Genomic DNA, 18,940 nt, shown 5'->3' on the forward strand with positions numbered 1-18,940 from the left:
TTCCACATTTATGCAGATGACACACAACTGTACATCATAGCTATAGACTCCATTACTAAGTTGAAGTTAAATGAGGACAAAACTAAATTCTACTAGTTGGCCCTAAAACAAAAAGAGAAATGTTGTCTAATTATCTGGGGAAATTAACTCCCTGCATTAAATCTGAGGTTACGGGTCTTGATGTTGTCCTTGAGTGAGATCTAAGCTTCAAGTCCCCCATCAACAAGGTGACTCCATTTCTGTAACCCACAAACAAAAACAAAACAAAACAAAACACTGTGAGACTTCAGCTCAGTCAAACCTCTGCAGCTCGGCTATTAACCAGAGGAGAGAGCACATTAGTCCGGTTTTAGCTGCTCTGCACTGGCTTCCTGTAACACAGGTTTGTTTTTAAGGTCTAAATCCCTTGTTCACTATTTGGCTTCAAAAACACTGCGATCATCTGCTGCTGGTTCATCGGAGGTTTCCAGCAACAGTCGAAAGAAAATCAGGGATGCAGCCTTTGTCTGTTGCGTCCCAATGCTCTGGAACACACTGCCAATAGATATCAGGGAAGCAGCTGGCTGAATATTTTTAAAAGAAAGCGAAAAACATTTCACTTTAACGAGATTTGACTTTCCTGATACAGGTCAGACACTACACTTCCTTCAAAATGTTGTATGTTACTTGATTTTATGCATTTTATACTCTTTGTACTACTATTCAGTGGGTTTTGTTTTCCATCGTATGGTAGAATTTTGTTCTACCATATGATGGTCATTCTACTTTCTATTCTCCATCTTATTTTAATAAAATTTTCTATCCCTGTATATGTACGCTGGGGGCAATGTGTAGTTATGGCATACTTCTTCTTACCCATTAAACCACTGGAATATGTCTTAATATCTCAGTGTCTGTGAAGGATTCATTACTTGAAACTTCACATCAGTCCCTTCGTTCTGCTGTTATCAGTGTGCTGTATGTGTCCCATTTTTACATCCCAGGTTCATTTCCAAACGGACGTCTTCCTTTTCTATTACGATTTCAAGTGGCTCTTAATCAGGGATGTGATTGTTAAAGATGTCTGGTTCCTCGACACATGCCATCCATTTATTTGTAATGAGATATTACGGTTCTACTGCCTCTCTGTGTCTCCTGCTTTTTGTGTTTATTATCTGGGACTTTTTGTTCTTTGCTCTCGGGCTCTCGGGCTCTACCTCATTGAGCGTGCTTGCTGCTGTTATGTTGGGCTGAAGCAAGATTTGAATTATTGTCACTTCTGTTGAAAAAAATAAAATGCATCCTGTAACTCCCCTGTAGCTAATTGGTGTGCAGATGCATTGGCAGTCCAAAGTGTTACACACCTGAACACCTCCCCAACACACGCACACACACACTGACATAAACCAAAAAATAAAAATAAATTGGTTTAAAATCTGGAAGAGTGCTCTGATTGGCCAGGCAAAGTGACAGACGATGTTATTTACAGCTGATTTGGTTAGAGTGCATCTGTATGCAATTTTGACAGACTCTTCTGCACTGCTTACCTCACAAAAAACGGGAAAAAAACAGGAAGTGTCATCACAGACTGACTGGAAAATACAACCAACAACTTCACTGTATGTCTTGCTACGCACTATATATGTAGATAAAATTTGGGGTTTATTTAACATCACAAAATGAAAGTATAAATCTCTAAACTGCTTGTTCCTGATCACACACCCCTCCGCAGAGAGGGCTGTGTCAGCTGTTCAAGTTTTGTTTAACACTGCTGGTCATTTCCCATACTTGCCTCTCTTTCCTCTCGCTCTCATTGGCTTATGTTTGGCCTTTGCATTTCGCAGTCTCTCTGTCCGTCTGTATGCTGCCCCAAACTTTTTAATTGTGGCCTTTGAGAGTGCTGCGTCAGGTGCTTAAGTTGTGCTCGACACTATACATCGCTCTGTCACCGCATGCGTCATAAACCAGAGGAGCAGCCAATCAGAATTAATGATGATATGGCCGGAAAGTTGGCCAATTATCAAACAGGCAGTAATTTATGCAGAATGTTCCACATGGCCGGACCACTGGGAGGCTGTGGAGGTTAGATGGGTCATATTCATGCAACGCTCTATAAAGCTGTTCAGCCGTGGACAAGCGTCAGAAAGTCAGTCCTTCATTCTCGGAGCTGAGATAACAAAGGCACGATGTTGTTCTTGTCAAGTGCCGATCCAGCAGAAACAGGTGGCTAATGTTAGGTGCTAAGCGCTAACCACCATGACCGACTGTAGAAGTTTCTCAAGACAAATTTTCGCTAAAGGAGCAGAGATATGAGAGGAGAAAACGCAAAACTCCAATGCATTTTTTTAATTCCATACCAATCTTGGTCCTCAATGGCTAATTCCACTTCCTTTTATGTGTGTCTTGGTAGCAATGCTGAAAATTATCAGCTCATTAAGAAGACATTAAAGGGGCATTAATTGATTTCTTTTTTCCACTTTGGGCAGCTTAACAAGCTGGAAAGACGACCACTTTACAATGATCACCTTATAATGTGAGCGAACAGTTGCCTGTTTCCACTTGCAGCAGACAGGGAGCAGCATTAGCATTCATTTGGAGTCATGCTTCTGGGCACCCAATGAGTGGAAGTCCAATATTCATTCTTCATTTCAGTTCTGTTTTAGTCTCCGATGACTCCTGAGGGAAATATCAGGCTCTTTAGCTGCTAAATGCTCCACTAGCATAGTCACAATTCACCAGCTTGTCGCTAAGTCTGTCAGTCAACCGCTTGGTGCAGGGTTGGAAGCATGCATGGAATAATCAGAGCTGATGGAAACGACACAGGAGAGCGGTGAGAGCCAACCAAACAGTGAAGATGCTGAAATGCTGCTAATTCTCTGTGAGTTTGACACTTTTCACATTCCACACATTTGATCCATTATTTGTATGAAAGTCTTGATTGGTGCAGCTCAGGGAGAGTTAGTGTTTTTGCTCAGTTGATGGGGGTCTTAGCTTATTGTGCACATCTGTGGTGGTTTCACTCCTTAACTTTGACCAGGGTTCAACTTTATTTCCCTGATGAAGTGATCAGTCAACAGACAGGGAACCAGACAATGGTCATAACTGATTGTCATTTATCAAGCAAAAATGTTCAAAAAGTGCCCAAAGAAAGAAGGTATCGCCTACCTGGGCACCTGTGATGGGCATTTATTATAATTTTATGACGATAGAGTAAAAGATTAATTAAAAATCATAATCGACATTCTGGATGAATTTTCTTGCTGGAGTTTTAGTCCTTTTGAGGGATGTTTTAGCCAGTTAATACATTTGCATTGTATTATTTCCAAACCTCGCTCAATTTGAATTACCAAGGCTTGTTTTTATTAGAAATTTGAAAAAGATCATCACAGAGAATCAACAGCTTGTGAACTTTTAATACAGTTTACAAGTTTTCTGCTGTCTCATGCCGCAGGCTTCATTATATTCCTGTTTAAAATCTCTGCTTTTGGCAGCACTGTGAATCATTTATGGTTTTCCACAGGGGACACTTGTCACATTTAGTGTTTGAGTGAAAGCAAAGTGAAAAGGGTGAAACACATACAAAAAAAGGTAGCCCTAAATACTGTGGGCAGTTACCGTCTGTCATTTTAATGTCACTGGTGCAGTGTTTTATGGACTTTCAAGGGTATTGTGGACCTGAGCTCCCATAAATCTGTTATGCTGGTGGATAGGTCACTGCTATTAAGACAGTAGATGAACCAGAAGTCTTTTTTTTGCCTTTCATGTCAGGCAAATTACTCCTAAGAACTGGGCTCCCTGTGAAAGATTTGCATGTTCTATTTGTGTCTCACGTTCAACCTTTTCATTTTCTGCTCAGACACCACAACGTGTCAGCTGAATGCCGAGTTGTTCCTTAGTTTTCTGACATGGCGCGGTTGGAGATAGCTGTTGTCAGTCAGTTCAGTGCAGTTCTCATGACATTTGTGTTGTAGTGAGTGGAGGGTTATGTGAGTCGAAATAAGACGATCAGTCAGTGGTAACTAACCTTTTCACAGCGGTGGCAGAGTCTAGTGAGAAAAATACTTCGAGGCAATTACTAGTTGCTTGAAAATGTTAAAGTCATCATTTAGGGAAAGTATGACTCAGTGATTAGCAGCAGCTCAGGGACCTGAACGGAAATGAGCAGATTTTCTGAACACATTTGAACAATTAATGGAAATATGATCGAAATCACAATACGGCTGCGTGCAATATCCAAACTGCAGAAGCTGCAATTTTTCGATAGAGGTAAAACGTGATCAGGATTTTTTCTTCTAAACAACCTAACATTTACAGCCTGGAGTGAAAATCTGTCAGTTACCTGTTGCACTGGCCCTCCTTTTTGGCCTCTGCAACATGCATTTGGATTTGTCTCAACCGATCAGCCATAACTAAACTACAGGCTACAAGTCGCCTGCCTTTTATAGTTATAGTCTGTTTGAAGATAAAGACCTTTTTGGGTTGTGTTGCCTTTGGAGACAGATGTTTCTAGGTCATTATGCATCAGAGGATGTATTTTTCTGTCATGATGCATTTGATGATAGTCTCATTTGGTATTTGCATGCATTACATCAGTCATCATCCAGTGGAAAAAGTGTCTGAAAATATTAATTCATGCTGGAAAATCCAGACAGGACTGAATCCAGTGCTGAGCTTTAAAACACACATGGCCATTTCATGTGACTGCTGTCAGTCCCTCTTCCTTCTTTGTTTTTGAGTGTGCCAACATCAACAGCAAAATCAGTTGCTCTCGCTGCTCGTGGCCACAAAGAAAGAAAGAAATTAGAGTTGCTTTCTTGAAAACATGAAGATGATAAAAAAAAAAGCATTCAGGAGAGATGGAGGAAAACACAGGAGTTTTGTTACCTGTCCTGGGGCCCAAGACAAACTGCTTTTATACACAAGCACACACACACACTGAAGGCAAAAAACACATGTGTACACACACTCCCGCTTATAAACACACACACATATTTTTGCAGCAGCCTGCATCACCCAAGGCAGCTGGCAACGAGTTTCATTTTGTGTGTCCAGCAGCAGATTTTCCATTAGACCTGATGTAATGTCCACACTATAATGGACCTGAAGAAAGGCTGCATTAAGACACAGTAGTTTATGTACACAGGCCAGACAGGGCCAAAATGTTCTTCTGCTCTATAATGGGATGCCTAACTTTATGTTTTCTTCTTGTCTGGTTGTCTTTCGTCTGCTCTTTCTGTTTGTATCTTCATCTTTTGAATCTCTTCCCATTTCGCTCTCTGTGCAGATTTTCATCGGAGAGGTGTCCATGTATGTGATGAAATCAACGAGGGAAGCTCTCCTGGCCCAGGAGAAAACCATTGTGACAGGAGACTGTTGTTACCTCAACCCCCTTATCCGCCGCATCATACGCTTCATAGGTAAGGAAGTTTTCACGCCAAACGCTCCAAACTAGCCCCAAGCTCTTTCATGCTGATGACACCAGGTAGCAGCTGACAACCCAGAGACGCACGCCGCCACGAGCAAATGCGCTCACACAAAAATATGGATGTCTGTCCTTTCACATCCAGACTTTTGTTTTAATTTTGATTGTAGCACTTTTTTAAATGTCGTATTCGTATCTTATGGGAAGCACTGACCTTATAAATGCTGGTAAAACTGTTTCAAACAGAAGGCTTCATTTCAGAAACAAATTAAAGCCTCATCATAGTGGAAACACTCAAGTGAAACGAAATCAGCATCTTATAGGGATTAAGTAAGCTTTCTGTGCTCACACCACATGATGCTGCACATTGTGCCGCCGCTGACCTCCTCGTACCTCACGTCATCCCCATCCACTGGTGTTTGCCTGGAGCCTCACCTCAGTACAGCTCGGCTAATAAGGATTGTTTACTAATTCAAATTATTTCCCTCAGTTCAGTACAAAGATTCACACAGACTGACTGTGTTTTGTTTATTGTAGCTAAGCGATCACATCATTATTCATTGCATATCAGTATGTGCTTCAGTGATCACATCCACCATTCAAAATGCAGTGACATGAAAGAGCTTCAGTTGTCTGCAGTTCAGTCTTGACTTCTGTTAAGTTTAAATCTTCTGCTGTTTATTGGACAGCACAAAAGTATATAAGCACTGTTTAGGAGGTTAATAGCTCAGTAAACCACGCATCTGCAACATCAGGATACTTTCTGTGGCTTTCACCGTCACAGTAAGCTTTTAACCAGGAAGCAACGTGCTGTATGTCAGGGCTAAGCTGACAGCTGAATGTGGGTGCTGTCAGTCACCTGTGAGGGGAGCTCCAATGCAAAAAGCTACCAGTTCTGAACAGTAACTGTGATGATTCAGAGCCTGAAGATTTAGTGTATAAAGTTAGTTTGTTCATGTGATAAAACAACTCTGGCATCATGCAAAAATGACTCGCCAAAGCACTAATTTATCCTAGGGATAGGCAAAAAAAAGGATGGCCCCAATGGAGAATATAAGTGACAAACAGCCAACCTCAACCCTCAACCTGCGAATAACATGATGTATGACGGGATCAGACATTTTTCTTTTGTGTCAGAGACAGGTCGATGCACCCTGAAGGATGAAATCAAAGAGATTTATAAGTGGAGGTTAACAAGGTCAACCAGGCAGCAGCATCTTATTCTATCCAAACGTGAACCTGAGGTCGTCCACAAATACTTCAAGTTTTTAGATCAGCAGCTCTGCTACACACAGACCATGTCAGCTAGTGACGCATCATTTGATACCTCACCTGACATGCCAGGCAGATGCCGGAAATAGTGAAGTTATGGCAGCTGGGAGTGTGATCCGTGGAGCAAAGATGATACAGTTGCTGCTTTTCTGATGCTTGTTGATGCTGGGAAATAGGACAGTGGTGCAGCTTTACGTGATAATGCATGTCAAGATGATGTCAGTGTGTGTGTCCTCATTCAGTAGGCAGTCTTAAATGATCCAAAAGCTGCTGTTAGCAACATATAACAGCTTTGCGTACTGTTGACCAACCCCTCATCCTCGTTTGAGCTAGTGTGAGTAGAATTACCTTAATTTGCAGTATTGATCACATACATCAGTATTTACAGAGAGAAAGTACTGAATAAGGATACACATGCATAACTTGGAAATAATACTGGTCTGTTCTGTATTCCACTTGGGTTTACATTTTCAAATATGGGCTTAATTACAGCTGGTAACTGCCATGTTATACATGTGGTTCTGACATGTTTGGCTCCTGATTGGCTGACCACACCATCTGCTTCCATTTAAACCCAGTCAGCCTCAGCCTGCAGGTAAACCTATCACTGTAAATTCATCAAACTGACCTGAGTGAACAGATTTCGGCAATTCTTCAGTGAAAGGAGCCAGTTGGGATCGAGTCAAGCTTTGATGCATTTACTGAAGCTCTGAATCTGCATTAGTCACTCAAGCCAAAATTTAATTTAAACATCTTTATCAAACATGTTGGATCATATACAGGCTATATATAAAAATCTGCATCACACCACAGGTACAGCTAAGGTTTGTACCTGCGTCACTTTTCTAAAAGAGCTTATAAGATATCCAACAACAAATCGCTATTTAAATTAAAATTTAAGGCCAATTTACCGCAAGGCCTGAATATAACTGGGCAAACTGACAGGCACTTTGCTATCTCTTCCAGTAAAGGAGGTCATCTTCTGGACTTTCCTGGCACAATCAGAGCCGCATTGTTCATCTTTAAATAATACCCCTTCAATTTATAAAACACTCATCAGGAATTCATTAGGCAATTCACATGATTTATATTTCCGTCTGTTCCCGAACAGTCTCTCAAATTTGTAGGATCATTGAGGCTTTTAGTTTCCCGCTCTCTTGCTCCCTCCCATCTCCTCTCCTCTCACCCTAATTCCCCCTCTCTATTTCCCCTCAATGCCCTTCACACAATCGTGTCCCTGTGCCCCACACAGGCACCCACTCCACCCCCCCACCCCCCAGCCCTCCACAGCCCCCACTCCCCCCAGATGAGAATACAAAGCAGAGTAATTTCATGGCTAAGCAGGCCAGATAATCAGCAGTCATATTTCACAGCAAAAGGAATGCAGACACAGACACTGGTCAGGGTTGGGGGCCTGACAGTGTCAGTGCAATCATTCATATTAGATGCTACTTTTTTCTGTGTGCTTACGTTTCGTTTTTGGCCTGTTGTCCACTCATTTTTTTCCCTTGAATTTAACTTAGTTTGATTCCAACCTTTCTGTTCTCTTGTCTGTACTAATGGCAGATTCATACATGCTGCAAACTAGAAAAAACAGTACCTTTATTTAGTGATTCCAAAATGTTCTCTTAACATTGGATATTCTGGGGTTTAACTCTGCCTAATGACATTTGGGAGCTTATGTGCTGACACTGGGAGCACAGCTCTCTTTGACAGATAGAAGGTGACTGCATCATGATATGTGAAGTATTTAAGCCTTTGTGCTTATACGTTAAAACGTCTTTGCTGTGTGTGTTTTTTTTTTTTTGTTCTCATTGTGCGTCTGTGTGTCTGTGCACCCCAGGTGTGTTTGCATTCGGTCTGTTTGCCACAGACATCTTCGTCAACGCGGGCCAGGTGGTGACAGGAGGTCTCTCGCCCTACTTCCTGTCTGTCTGCAAGCCCAACTACACCGGCACCGAGTGTCGTTTTAATCACCAGTTTATCGTCAACGGCAACATCTGCACCGGGAACCCCGTAGTGGTGGAGAACGCACGCCGGTCGTTTCCATCCAAGGATGCTTCGCTGAGTGTTTACTCTGCTGTTTACCTGACGGTGAGGGGAAATGTGTTTGGTTTAATGTGAGCACTGTACAGATGGGTCGGTTTAAAGAATGGAAAAAACACACACCACATAACTCAAAATTAGTGATTGCTGTTTGTTAAGCTTATTTTGCACCACATGGCATCGTATCACTGGATCTTTTTCTCTAGAAAAATGACCATTATTTCCCTTTAATGTTAGGTTGTTTGCAAGAATACAGACCCAAATGCAGAAACTCACAGAGGTGGGAGTGGATGAGTAATTAGAAAGTTTAATGAGTTTTCCAATAGTGTAAAGAAGACTGATCTAAGAGTTCCAATCTCAAAAGCAAATGAGCAGGCCAGAGCGAACAGGTAGAGAAACTCAGAAGCAGACAGACAAGGTGCAGACTGGAGCATGAAGCAGGCACCTGAACACAGAGAACAAAAGTCAGGGAGGCAGACAGACAGACTGGCCTGCAGGCAAAAATAGCAAAAAAGGTTCTTGGCCGAGCACTATGTTACCACTTGGATGAACAGATGATTCAATGAATACTGGTTGGAAGGCTGGCCCTTAAATACTGTGGCAGCAGGTGGGTCTTGATTGAATAATTGAAGTCAGGTGTGCTCAGGAGAGGAGGAGGCCGGACTGGAACTGCCAGCCGTGCCTGCAGTAACACATACCAGACAGGGGAAAGACAGACAGGAGACAGAGGGGAAGGGAAATATAAGAGGGCAGGAGGGAAACTGTAGATCCCAACATTTACAGGACCAGTGTGGAGGATTTAGTAGTGTCTACTGGTGACACTACAGTCTGCAATCAACTGAGCGCTCCTTGGACTGCATTATCGCACACTTTTCTGTTGATAAAACACAAATCTTCATTGCTCAGCTTTTTCTCTGTCTCAGAGATAGGATTAAAATAATCAATTTCCACCCTAAATAAACTAAAGAAACAAACAATGCAAACAATGTACCTTTGGAAGAAAAAAGATACAGAGAATTAAGCAGAAACTAGATATTTAAAGTGTCCCAGTGCAGTCTTTAGATCAGGTGTTTTCCTCCTCTGAGGTCAAGGCTACTGCGGTTTTAAAAACGGTGGCACTGACCTCAGCTCTTGTTTTCCAGATGTGAGTGTTCATGATACACATCACCAGCCAGAACAGTCACTGAGTCTGTGAGAATTTCTTTGAAAAGTCAGCACTTGACAGACTTTATATTGTGTCACCCTCCCCATCCGAGCACGTTGGAGCGAGTCTGCGGTTTGTCCATCCCGCTCACTCTGTAGATAAGAACTCATTCTAAGGTGATGAAAACACAATGATTCTTATTTTCAGGTGATTGTACAGTAATGAAAACACAAATGAATATTATAGTCCATTTCTGGCAGTGCATCCTCTTAAATCCTACACACTGGCCCTTTAAAGCCTTTTGAGCAACTCGAGGGTTTTCTGACCTTTGTGCCTGAAGCGCTGTGACGCTAGACCATGTGATGTTTCAGCATCACTACACAGAAATGAGGACATTTGCGAGGATCAAACTTTTTCTACCCGCTGTTTCACACACACGTTAAAGTCAAAATATTGTGTGTGAAGTAATGGAATGGTGTGAAGGCCATGCGTGTGTGTATCATTAGAGTTTGGGTGAGAAAAGCTGTGTCTTTGAGGATAATGAAGTCTGTAACCTTGAGTCACTCATCGGTTTAACTGTGGAGAATTAAGAGCTATTCAGCTGCTGAACTAAAAGATATGACTTTAATCATGCAGTTTGTTGTTGAAGTTCCGAGCAGTTGCAAGTCTCTGTGTAATTAATTAAGGCTAGACATGTATGCAAATATAGAACACTGCAGTACAGTCTGAAAAGTATTTTAAGTGTGTAGCAGAACAATTGCTGAAATTCTCCACCAGATTTTGTGATTTTCCTCAACACAACCTGAGCACAGTTAATTAGAAATCATTGTCAAATGTACTTTTGGCACAAGAATTACTCATTTGAGACTGAATGTAATTAGTTTACATCTCAGTGGAAACAACACCCAAACACTCAGAGATGAGTTGATCTTTTTAGCTCCGACTGATTTAAAGTTTTACTCTAGATCTGCATTTAAAAAAAAAAAGCAGAGAGGAGCTACATGGCACCTCTGGGTCTTTGAATGAGGAACTGGCAAGGAGGGACTTCATATTTCTTGAAAATGTGTCGTGGAATGCATAGGGTGGGCTCAGGCGTTGTTAGAAAACTGCCTGGAGGAACACATGAAGACTGGCTCTTTGAAGGGCTATTTGAAGAGCTGCTATTTGATATCAGAGTGACGGTGGGGCTCAGCTGCTGCAACGAGAAAGAGAGAACAGGAGGGCAGATTTTATCAGCAGGAGCAAAAGGAATACAAAGATTGTTGATGAAAAGAGGATTTGTAACGGGCAGCCTTTCAGTTGGCATGGGAGGAGGTAGAAGTTCAAGAAGTGGAAACATATGTAGGAAGACTCGAGTGTATGTTTTTAAATGCTCACAGACTTCTCACAACTTTCACTCACGGTAGCAAGTTTCCTTATTAGGTTAATCTCTTATCCTCTGTGAAAAAACCTCTTTGTTTTGGAGAGTTATTTCACCCATATGATGTAAGTTTTTGACACCTTTCCTGCACCGTTTTGCTATGCGATAGAGACTTTGTGCTCTCAAGAAAAGGTAAAATATTTGAATCCATTTCTGTGGGAACACCTCCAGTTGCTCTGCATGAGACTGCTTCTGTTCTTGTCTACCTAAAGAGGGGTACAGAGGCTCTTGTTAAACCTTTGGGACACAGTAAAGAACATAATCTTTTGTGTGTTCACAGTCTTCCGGTCTGATTTAATCTGCCTTCTACCTTCAGTCATTATGGTCCTGCTCTATAGAAATCTCTACCATACGAGCCAAGGTCTCTTGCAACAATGTCCTAAGAAGGAGACTAAAAAAAAAAAAAAAAAATCTTTTTTTGTGTTTGGTTAAAAAGAAAACTTATCGTATCGTATATCGTATCTTCATTATTATTATTATTATTATTATTATTATTATTATTATTATTATTACTACTATGCTATTCCTGCCATATGAAATGTCCTACATAAATAAACTTGACTCCTTTTCAGATGTACATCACCAGCACTATCAAGACCAAGTCCAGCCGTCTGGCCAAGCCCGTGCTCTGCCTCGGCACGCTCTGTTCGGCCTTCCTCACCGGCCTCAACCGAGTCTCAGAGTACCGAAATCACTGTTCGGACGTGGTGGCTGGATTTATACTGGGATCCGCTGTTGCTCTCTTTCTGGTGAGGGTGATGGAAGAGTGAAAAGTTTGGGGAAGTGTGGGAGTGGGGATTAGAGGAGAAGAGATGATTATTCTGAGGTGAATTCTGGTCATGACTTATTTTTGAATCATAATAGTCATTTCCAGCTTCATTTTGGAACTGACCCAAACCAGTAATTAAATGATAAATTCAGGCTGCAGCCCTCACAAAAAGCCTGCAACATGGTTTCGATGCCATTTTTAAAGTCAGTCTCAATGCAAATGTACGTCCTGAAAGTCTTCTGCACACCAGATTTTTTGTCTTCATTTATATTGGTCTTTTGTGACATTAATAATAAGGGTTGTTTGTCGAGGCTACATAATGTATGTAAAGATTTAAAGTTGGCTCTGTATCAGTTGTACCATGTGCAATGAGTTCCCAAACACTAATTTGGCAAAGATGCTAAAAAGAGTAGTTCATGAAGAGTTGGTCAAGGGAGAGGATGGGAAACGGGATGAAGCGTGGTTTATGCTGAGCTTGTTGGAGGTTCATATCCAGGTGAGTTAGGATAGAGAAATAAAGGCAAGGATGCACAGCTTGATTGGGGCAAAGAGGAGAAGAGAAGAAAGGCGAGAGAATACAGAGGTGGCTCCTGGATTTTCACTGAGATCAGCAGTTGCTCTGGTTTTTGAAAGAGCTCAGTGGGCAAAGGCAGAAGGGCCAAAAGTAAGAAGGAAGTTGAGGGGAACACTACTTTCATATGGTGGTTGCATTTAAATCAGAGGTGATGGAGGGAGCCAGTTGAAGGAACCAGTGAGCTGATAAATTCTGGTTTTGTACAAATTTTGTGCCAATCCACTGACTAGACCTTGAGCCATTTCACTGGGGGGCACCAGAGTGAAAGTCAGGAAATTGTCAAAGTCAGTACGGTTCATTCTCTGGAGACCATGTAGCAAAATTCAATCCAAACAATACTTGTTGACATATTTCAGTGCGGACAAAGTAAATAAACATTTTATGAGCATAACATAAAACATTTTTGGTTTGCTTTGTGACATATGAATATTTCATGAACTGCATTGTTTGGCGCCCAGGTGCTGAAGACAAGGAGTTGCATTAGATATGGAAACCCCTGCTTGTACATCTCAGTTTCTTAAACTGATTGTGCCGGGTCTGGATATTGCATGTTTGTGCAGACATGGTAGCAGTACAGAATGACTGGTTAAAACCCTGTTGGATGCTAAGAAACCTTTGGACATTAAATAGTGACAGCAGTGAGATTTACAGACAGCTGTACAGGATGGTAAACAGGACTCCAGATACTGTGCGGTGAGCATTGCGAGGGGAAATTAAAACCATAGAAGATGTTCAGATGACGGTAGATTTTGGTCTCAATGGATGATTACAGACTGTGAGTTTGTGCTACTTGAGTGAGTAGCAGCAATCATATCAGCTCTTGTCTTTTCCATTGTATTGTGGACTTGGGATGAAGCAAGGAATGTGCAGTGTGGTCACCCTGAAGGAGCTTGTCCTTGAAACAGGATATAAGCTTTCAATGGCCGACCCATAAAAATGGACATACATATAGTCAGTGATCTCTGGGGAAAGATGAGCACAAGAAAGTCAATCATCACCTCAGCAGCTTTGAACCTGCTCGTTTCGAGTTTATTATAAGCAAAGCATGAACTGAAGAGGGCCAGCGCTCCCTTATTCAATTATCGAATGGTCCCGATGAAGCTTATCAAGGTCTTGTCATCTGAAAACTGAGGCAATTTGATGGACTGCTATCTTGAGGGAAATGAGTGGGTACAAAGCGAGTAGAAAGCAGGTATAGCTCAAATCCCTGTGCTATCAGTGCTCACAGAGAGGAGATCTGAATGGATTCATCAAACAGCAGCTGCCTTTGGTTTTACAAGAGGTTTGTCCTCTGCCAGCAGATTGAGGGATCAGTGTTAAGCACTTGGTCGAGGAGCTGCAGGATGATGTTGGTAAAATCCAAACAAGAGACAGAGGTGTCAACTTTCATTCAAGACAAAGTAGAGGCACATGCTGACTACTTGCTAGGTCTGTAGAAACAAAGGCCCTTGAGATTTCCAATGGTTTTCAATCCACACCTCTAATTCACGGCTTTCAAGGTATTTAGAACGTGAAATGAATGTCTGACATTGCTTCTTTATGCAGATCTGAAAACTAAACACATAATGTACCTGGTTCAATCTGCACCTGATTTATTTGTTTTCTGGTGAAAAGTTGAATTCTACGGAAAGTAAATAAGCAACTTTTATTTGAAAGCTGAAATCTGGAGGAATCCTTTCAGCATTTCCATGGCAACAAGCAAATTTCACTTTGCTCACCTGAGACAATACATGGCAGCTTGGACCCAGCCTGTCTTACCATGGATGATGAGACGTAACAACGGAGAGGAAGTAGTCCTTCACGGTCTTTGGGGATGCGCTTCAGTTGAGTGAAAACCAGAAAGTGGAAACCATACTGATGTGTTTGAAACAAGCAGGATGGTTGTAAAAGAGGTTGAAGAGGTTTCATTCAAGGGTAGATAAGAGCATTTGTGTGAAATCGAGAGGAAGGAGTGTCAGTGTAGCATTGAACGCAAGGCAAGCACTTTGAACATTTTTGACTTGCCCATGACTCAGCCTATTCAACTTAAAGTTTGATTCACATTGACTGACATTTTTGTAAAGAACTCACGTGTTTTGATGAAATGCTGATACTGGAGTATCGTCCTTAGGTTCTGGCGCAGCAGCTGTTCATTCATTTGCTTGGTCTGGGAACGCTAGAGAAGCAGTATGCATGAACTGCCACAAACAAGAAATCCTTGAGCATCTCCTTTGCCACTGCCTGAGGGCATGGCTGGCCCAGGTGGGGGGGGGCAGCCTCTTTTGATTAATTAGTCCATGTAATACAGGAGAACAGAAATGCAACAGTCTTGGTGATGCCTCTGGTGTGTTAGTGTTAGAGGAACCTAGCAGATGGACAACAAGCTGAATTTACAAATGATTGTAATTTATAGAATGTTAACAGACATAGAGTATAAGTGAAGAAACAAGGCTTAGGTTCACTGTGCCTGCTGGGCATAGTGCCATGCCACAAAGAGGAACACCCCGGAGCGTCTCCATTGACTGCATTAAATGATGGCTGCATTTTGTAGACTCATACAATGTTTGATTGAGCTTTTCCTCCCTATAAACTTTATATTAGAGCGATAACTGTTCTGAAGCAAAAAATATGGTCACATCCCTCCAAAAACTCATGAGTACTCTTGATACCTTCTGGTTGAAGTTTAATATCTCAGTGACACTGAGGTTGGCAAGCAGTCTCATTTAAGCTCTAAGAAATCTCATTTTGCTATTGACATTAAGTGATGTTCTTTAAAGAATGCTGTGATACTCAAGCTGCATTGAGCTGTATCTACAGTCAAATAGTCTGACAGCCTGCAGTGCAGTGAAACTGGAAATATTATTTGGTGTGTGGAGTTTTTATTAAGACATGTTTTTCAGCCATGCTAGCAGCATGGCTGTAGGCAGTGTCGGGCTGAAATATATCAACAACTATTCAATGGATTGCAAAGCATTTTTGGGATTTGGGATTTCAGATACATGGTTCCTAGATAATGAATGAAAATGACTTTGGTGATCCCCTGACTTTTTCTGTAGCTCAACAAGCAAGTTGACTTTGTAGAGGTTTGGCTGAAATGTCTCAACAACTCTTGGATTGCCATGAATATTTGAACACACAGGTCCCCCTCACGATGAATTGCCCAATTCTTTTGTTTCCCTGCAATATTGATGACATTCCCATCACCCTCAGCTGTACTTTCTCAGCGCTAATGAGCAAATGTTAACATTGTTAACAAAAATGATGAGCAAGGTAAACATTATACCTACATTAGTATTTTAGCATTGCCATTGTCAGCATGTTGACATTGCCATTGTTAATCTACCATGCTGTTAATGTTGAACTGTCCTAATGCTGCACAGGGTATATGTGTTGTGAACAACTTCAAAGGCGTCCACAGTGCAGCAGCTAAACAGAAAACTGAAGACTACCGTGGTCTTCCTCTGATGACTTTCCCCCGTGTAGAGAGCCCTCTGGAGACCCTCAGCGCACAGGTACCTGAAACACTTAACCTGGCATCCCAAGAATGTAATCTCCATGATGCACATTATCTTTACCCATTAATTGGAAGAGCTCCCTGAAGACCATGAGCTTAAACAAAAATCCTCCTTCAGATACTGTGAATGTAATCCACTGCAATTTGGTTTATACTGTAATTTGCTGTTACTGTAATTTGTTGTAATGCACTGCCATGTCCTGCTTCAAGTAGCAATTTCCTATACTACCCAGAAGTCCCACAGACAAAGGGTGCTAACATTAATCAACATTGATTCACCATGTGTTCTTTCTTTCTTTCTTTCTTTCTTTCTTTCTTTCTTTCTTTCTTTCTTTCTTTCTTTCTTTCTTTCTTTCTTTCTTTCTTTCTTTCTACACTAAGCAATGACACAAAGCACATACAGGCATGACATTTTGCACTACGCCCCTCTCCTCCTTCCCAAATGCACAGAAGCAGATACAGAACCTCACCACAGAGCACTCCTTATACTGGTTGACAATGATTTCTGCTACCTTTTCATTTCCACACCTTTTCCCTCTCCTGTCTCCTTTCTTTTTACTTTCTTTCCAATTTCCCTCTATCCTCATACCGCTTTCTCCTTCCCTCCTCCCATGTGCATTTTCAGAACCACTCGGCATCAATGACGGAGGTCACATGACTAAGGGGGCAGCACCGGGTCACGTTTGCGTCTCCACAGCACTTCCAGACACAATGACGAGGACGCATGCCACGTGGCTCCGAATGCTTAACAAAAAACACTCCTGATATATCTGTTTAATCCACCTAGGGGACAAAATACAACATGTTTCGAATGGTTCTCAGCCAACTGGGCTATGCTCAATTCAACCTGCCAAGGCACACAGATTGCATCAGTGGCAAAATTATCACAAGTCAAGCTTAAGCACAGATTGTTTTTTCCAGATACTTGAAACCATTTGAAATATGGGACATTTTTTTCCCTCCAAGGTGTGCTGTTTGTAGTTAGAGGACGGTGTTTTGTACATTTTGTATGAGCGAGTGCTGTAGCCTATCCTGATGGTGTTAAACCTGCACACTTCCTGTCAGCTGACTCACTCTGTTTTACATCACATCCTGTCAGGTGACTTGCCTCTTCGATCACCACATCTATCTCCCTCAGTCTGAAAAATCTGCTATGGAAAAAATATTGATGTTGTTGTTCTGTGATGTTTGTCATTTGTACAGAAAAAAAAGACAGAACCCTTCTTTTTATTATCTCTTTCTGTACATTAATTGACCATATCAGGTCATATTTTGTAAAGATTTTTGTCAATCTGTATGACTATTATGATCCATTTGGACCTGTTTGCCTGCTGTAAACCTGGATATGTTTTGGTATCGGTTTAGGTGTTTCGGGGAACAACCCCTCTCCCCTTTGGAGGAAATGACAAGGAAGAGTCAGTGACATCCTCCAAGTCAGAAAATGGGGTTCGCTACTTGCAGTGCCGTGTTGTCAGCCACAATGAAAATGAAATATGATTGGTTGAAATTCTCACTATGAGTGTGTTTCACCCCAGTTTCCTGATTCACTGTGATGCTGATAGGGATTTCTCTACAGAAAGATCTAGTGGGGCTAGCCAGTGCCAGATCTTCCAAGAGATTTGACTTGTATGGTTTTGCAATTAAACTGATATACCAGTGGAATCCTTATAAAATGAATGCGAAAAGGGAAAAAAAGAGACACAAGTGCTCTTTGGTGTGAAACTGGATGACTTACTTAAGGCCTGGCTAGCCCTTTCAATGGAAACCAGGCTAATGACTCCTGCTTCACTTTTCCTCCTTGAGGCACCCCTCCCCCTCCCCGACCCACCAGTGGATTGTGATACAATGTTGTGACTCCATTTCCCATTGGAAGATACGCCCAGCATGAAGAGAGAAGTCAAGATGTTTTATAGATATTCATGATTTGAATTATACTCATTATCATTGTGATTATAATTGTCTTTTATTTTAAGAACAAAAAATAGCGTTTCATTTGAAATGCTACATATATTTTTTTTTTTCTTGGTTTGTCCACAAATTAAATAGTCAGTAGCAACAATGTGTTCTCTTGTGTTTTTCGTTATGTGTCAGAATGCTCAAATTTCAGTGGTAACTTTCTATTCCTTTTCAGAAAAAAAAGTGGCCAAAGAAAAGGAAGGCTATAGATGTCAGTGTGAAATACCAAAGAACTGAAGCAGAAAGAAAGACTCCATCTTGACATCTTGTCAGTCTTAAGTTACCTTGCTGGAAGAAGAGGGAAACATGTCTGTCCTTGGGTTTCTGCTGCATACAAATAATACCTTCTTTGCTGTTATTGGCCATAACCTTAAATCGTGGTTCATCTGAAGCCTAATGGTATGGTCACATTTGCACATTATTACATTTTGTTTCACAAAATTGTCCCCTGCATTAAGCACTGAAAAATGATCCGATGTTATGGCTACAAGTGATCAGTAAAAAGTGTGTGAGATGTTGTAGCAGTTTGTAGTCTGGTAATGTAACATTGAACTAAACGGGGTGATGGCAAACACCAGATATCAGTGTTTCTATTGGCTGATTGTTGCACATCTACACAGTTACAGTTGCACAAAGGGGAACACAGGTGAAGTGAGTGGGAGACAGAGGGATTATTTGCAGAATGGAAGTGTAATGTGACCCTACAGCTAATCTTTTGATTGGAAAGGATACAGTAAGAGGTGCAGTGGGCAGTAAACATACTAGCAGTGTCTCCTAGGAGGCTCAGTTCAGTTCAGGTCATGCTTTAAATAGTCTACAAATATGTGCTCAAGCATGATGCATGAGCTAAAGTAGATCATCACAA

General features: G+C 41.5%; 1 protein-coding gene across 1 annotated transcript in view; it reads left to right on the plus strand.

The window, feature by feature from the left end:
• The window catches only part of plppr1 (phospholipid phosphatase related 1), a 48,113-nt gene extending 29,935 nt beyond the window's left edge, over positions 1-18,178 (plus strand). The window contains exons 4-8 of the mRNA XM_070988665.1: positions 5,264-5,396; positions 8,517-8,767; positions 11,856-12,032; positions 15,986-16,117; positions 16,745-18,178. Of these exons, the coding sequence (XP_070844766.1) occupies positions 5,264-5,396; positions 8,517-8,767; positions 11,856-12,032; positions 15,986-16,117; positions 16,745-16,777 (726 nt within the window). The 3' untranslated portion in view covers positions 16,778-18,178. The remainder of the gene's footprint in view (positions 1-5,263; positions 5,397-8,516; positions 8,768-11,855; positions 12,033-15,985; positions 16,118-16,744) is intronic.
• Positions 18,179-18,940: the final 762 nt, after the last annotated feature.

Source organism: Chaetodon trifascialis, chromosome 20 (assembly GCF_039877785.1).
Source record: "Chaetodon trifascialis isolate fChaTrf1 chromosome 20, fChaTrf1.hap1, whole genome shotgun sequence".
Taxonomy (NCBI): domain Eukaryota; kingdom Metazoa; phylum Chordata; class Actinopteri; order Chaetodontiformes; family Chaetodontidae; genus Chaetodon; species Chaetodon trifascialis.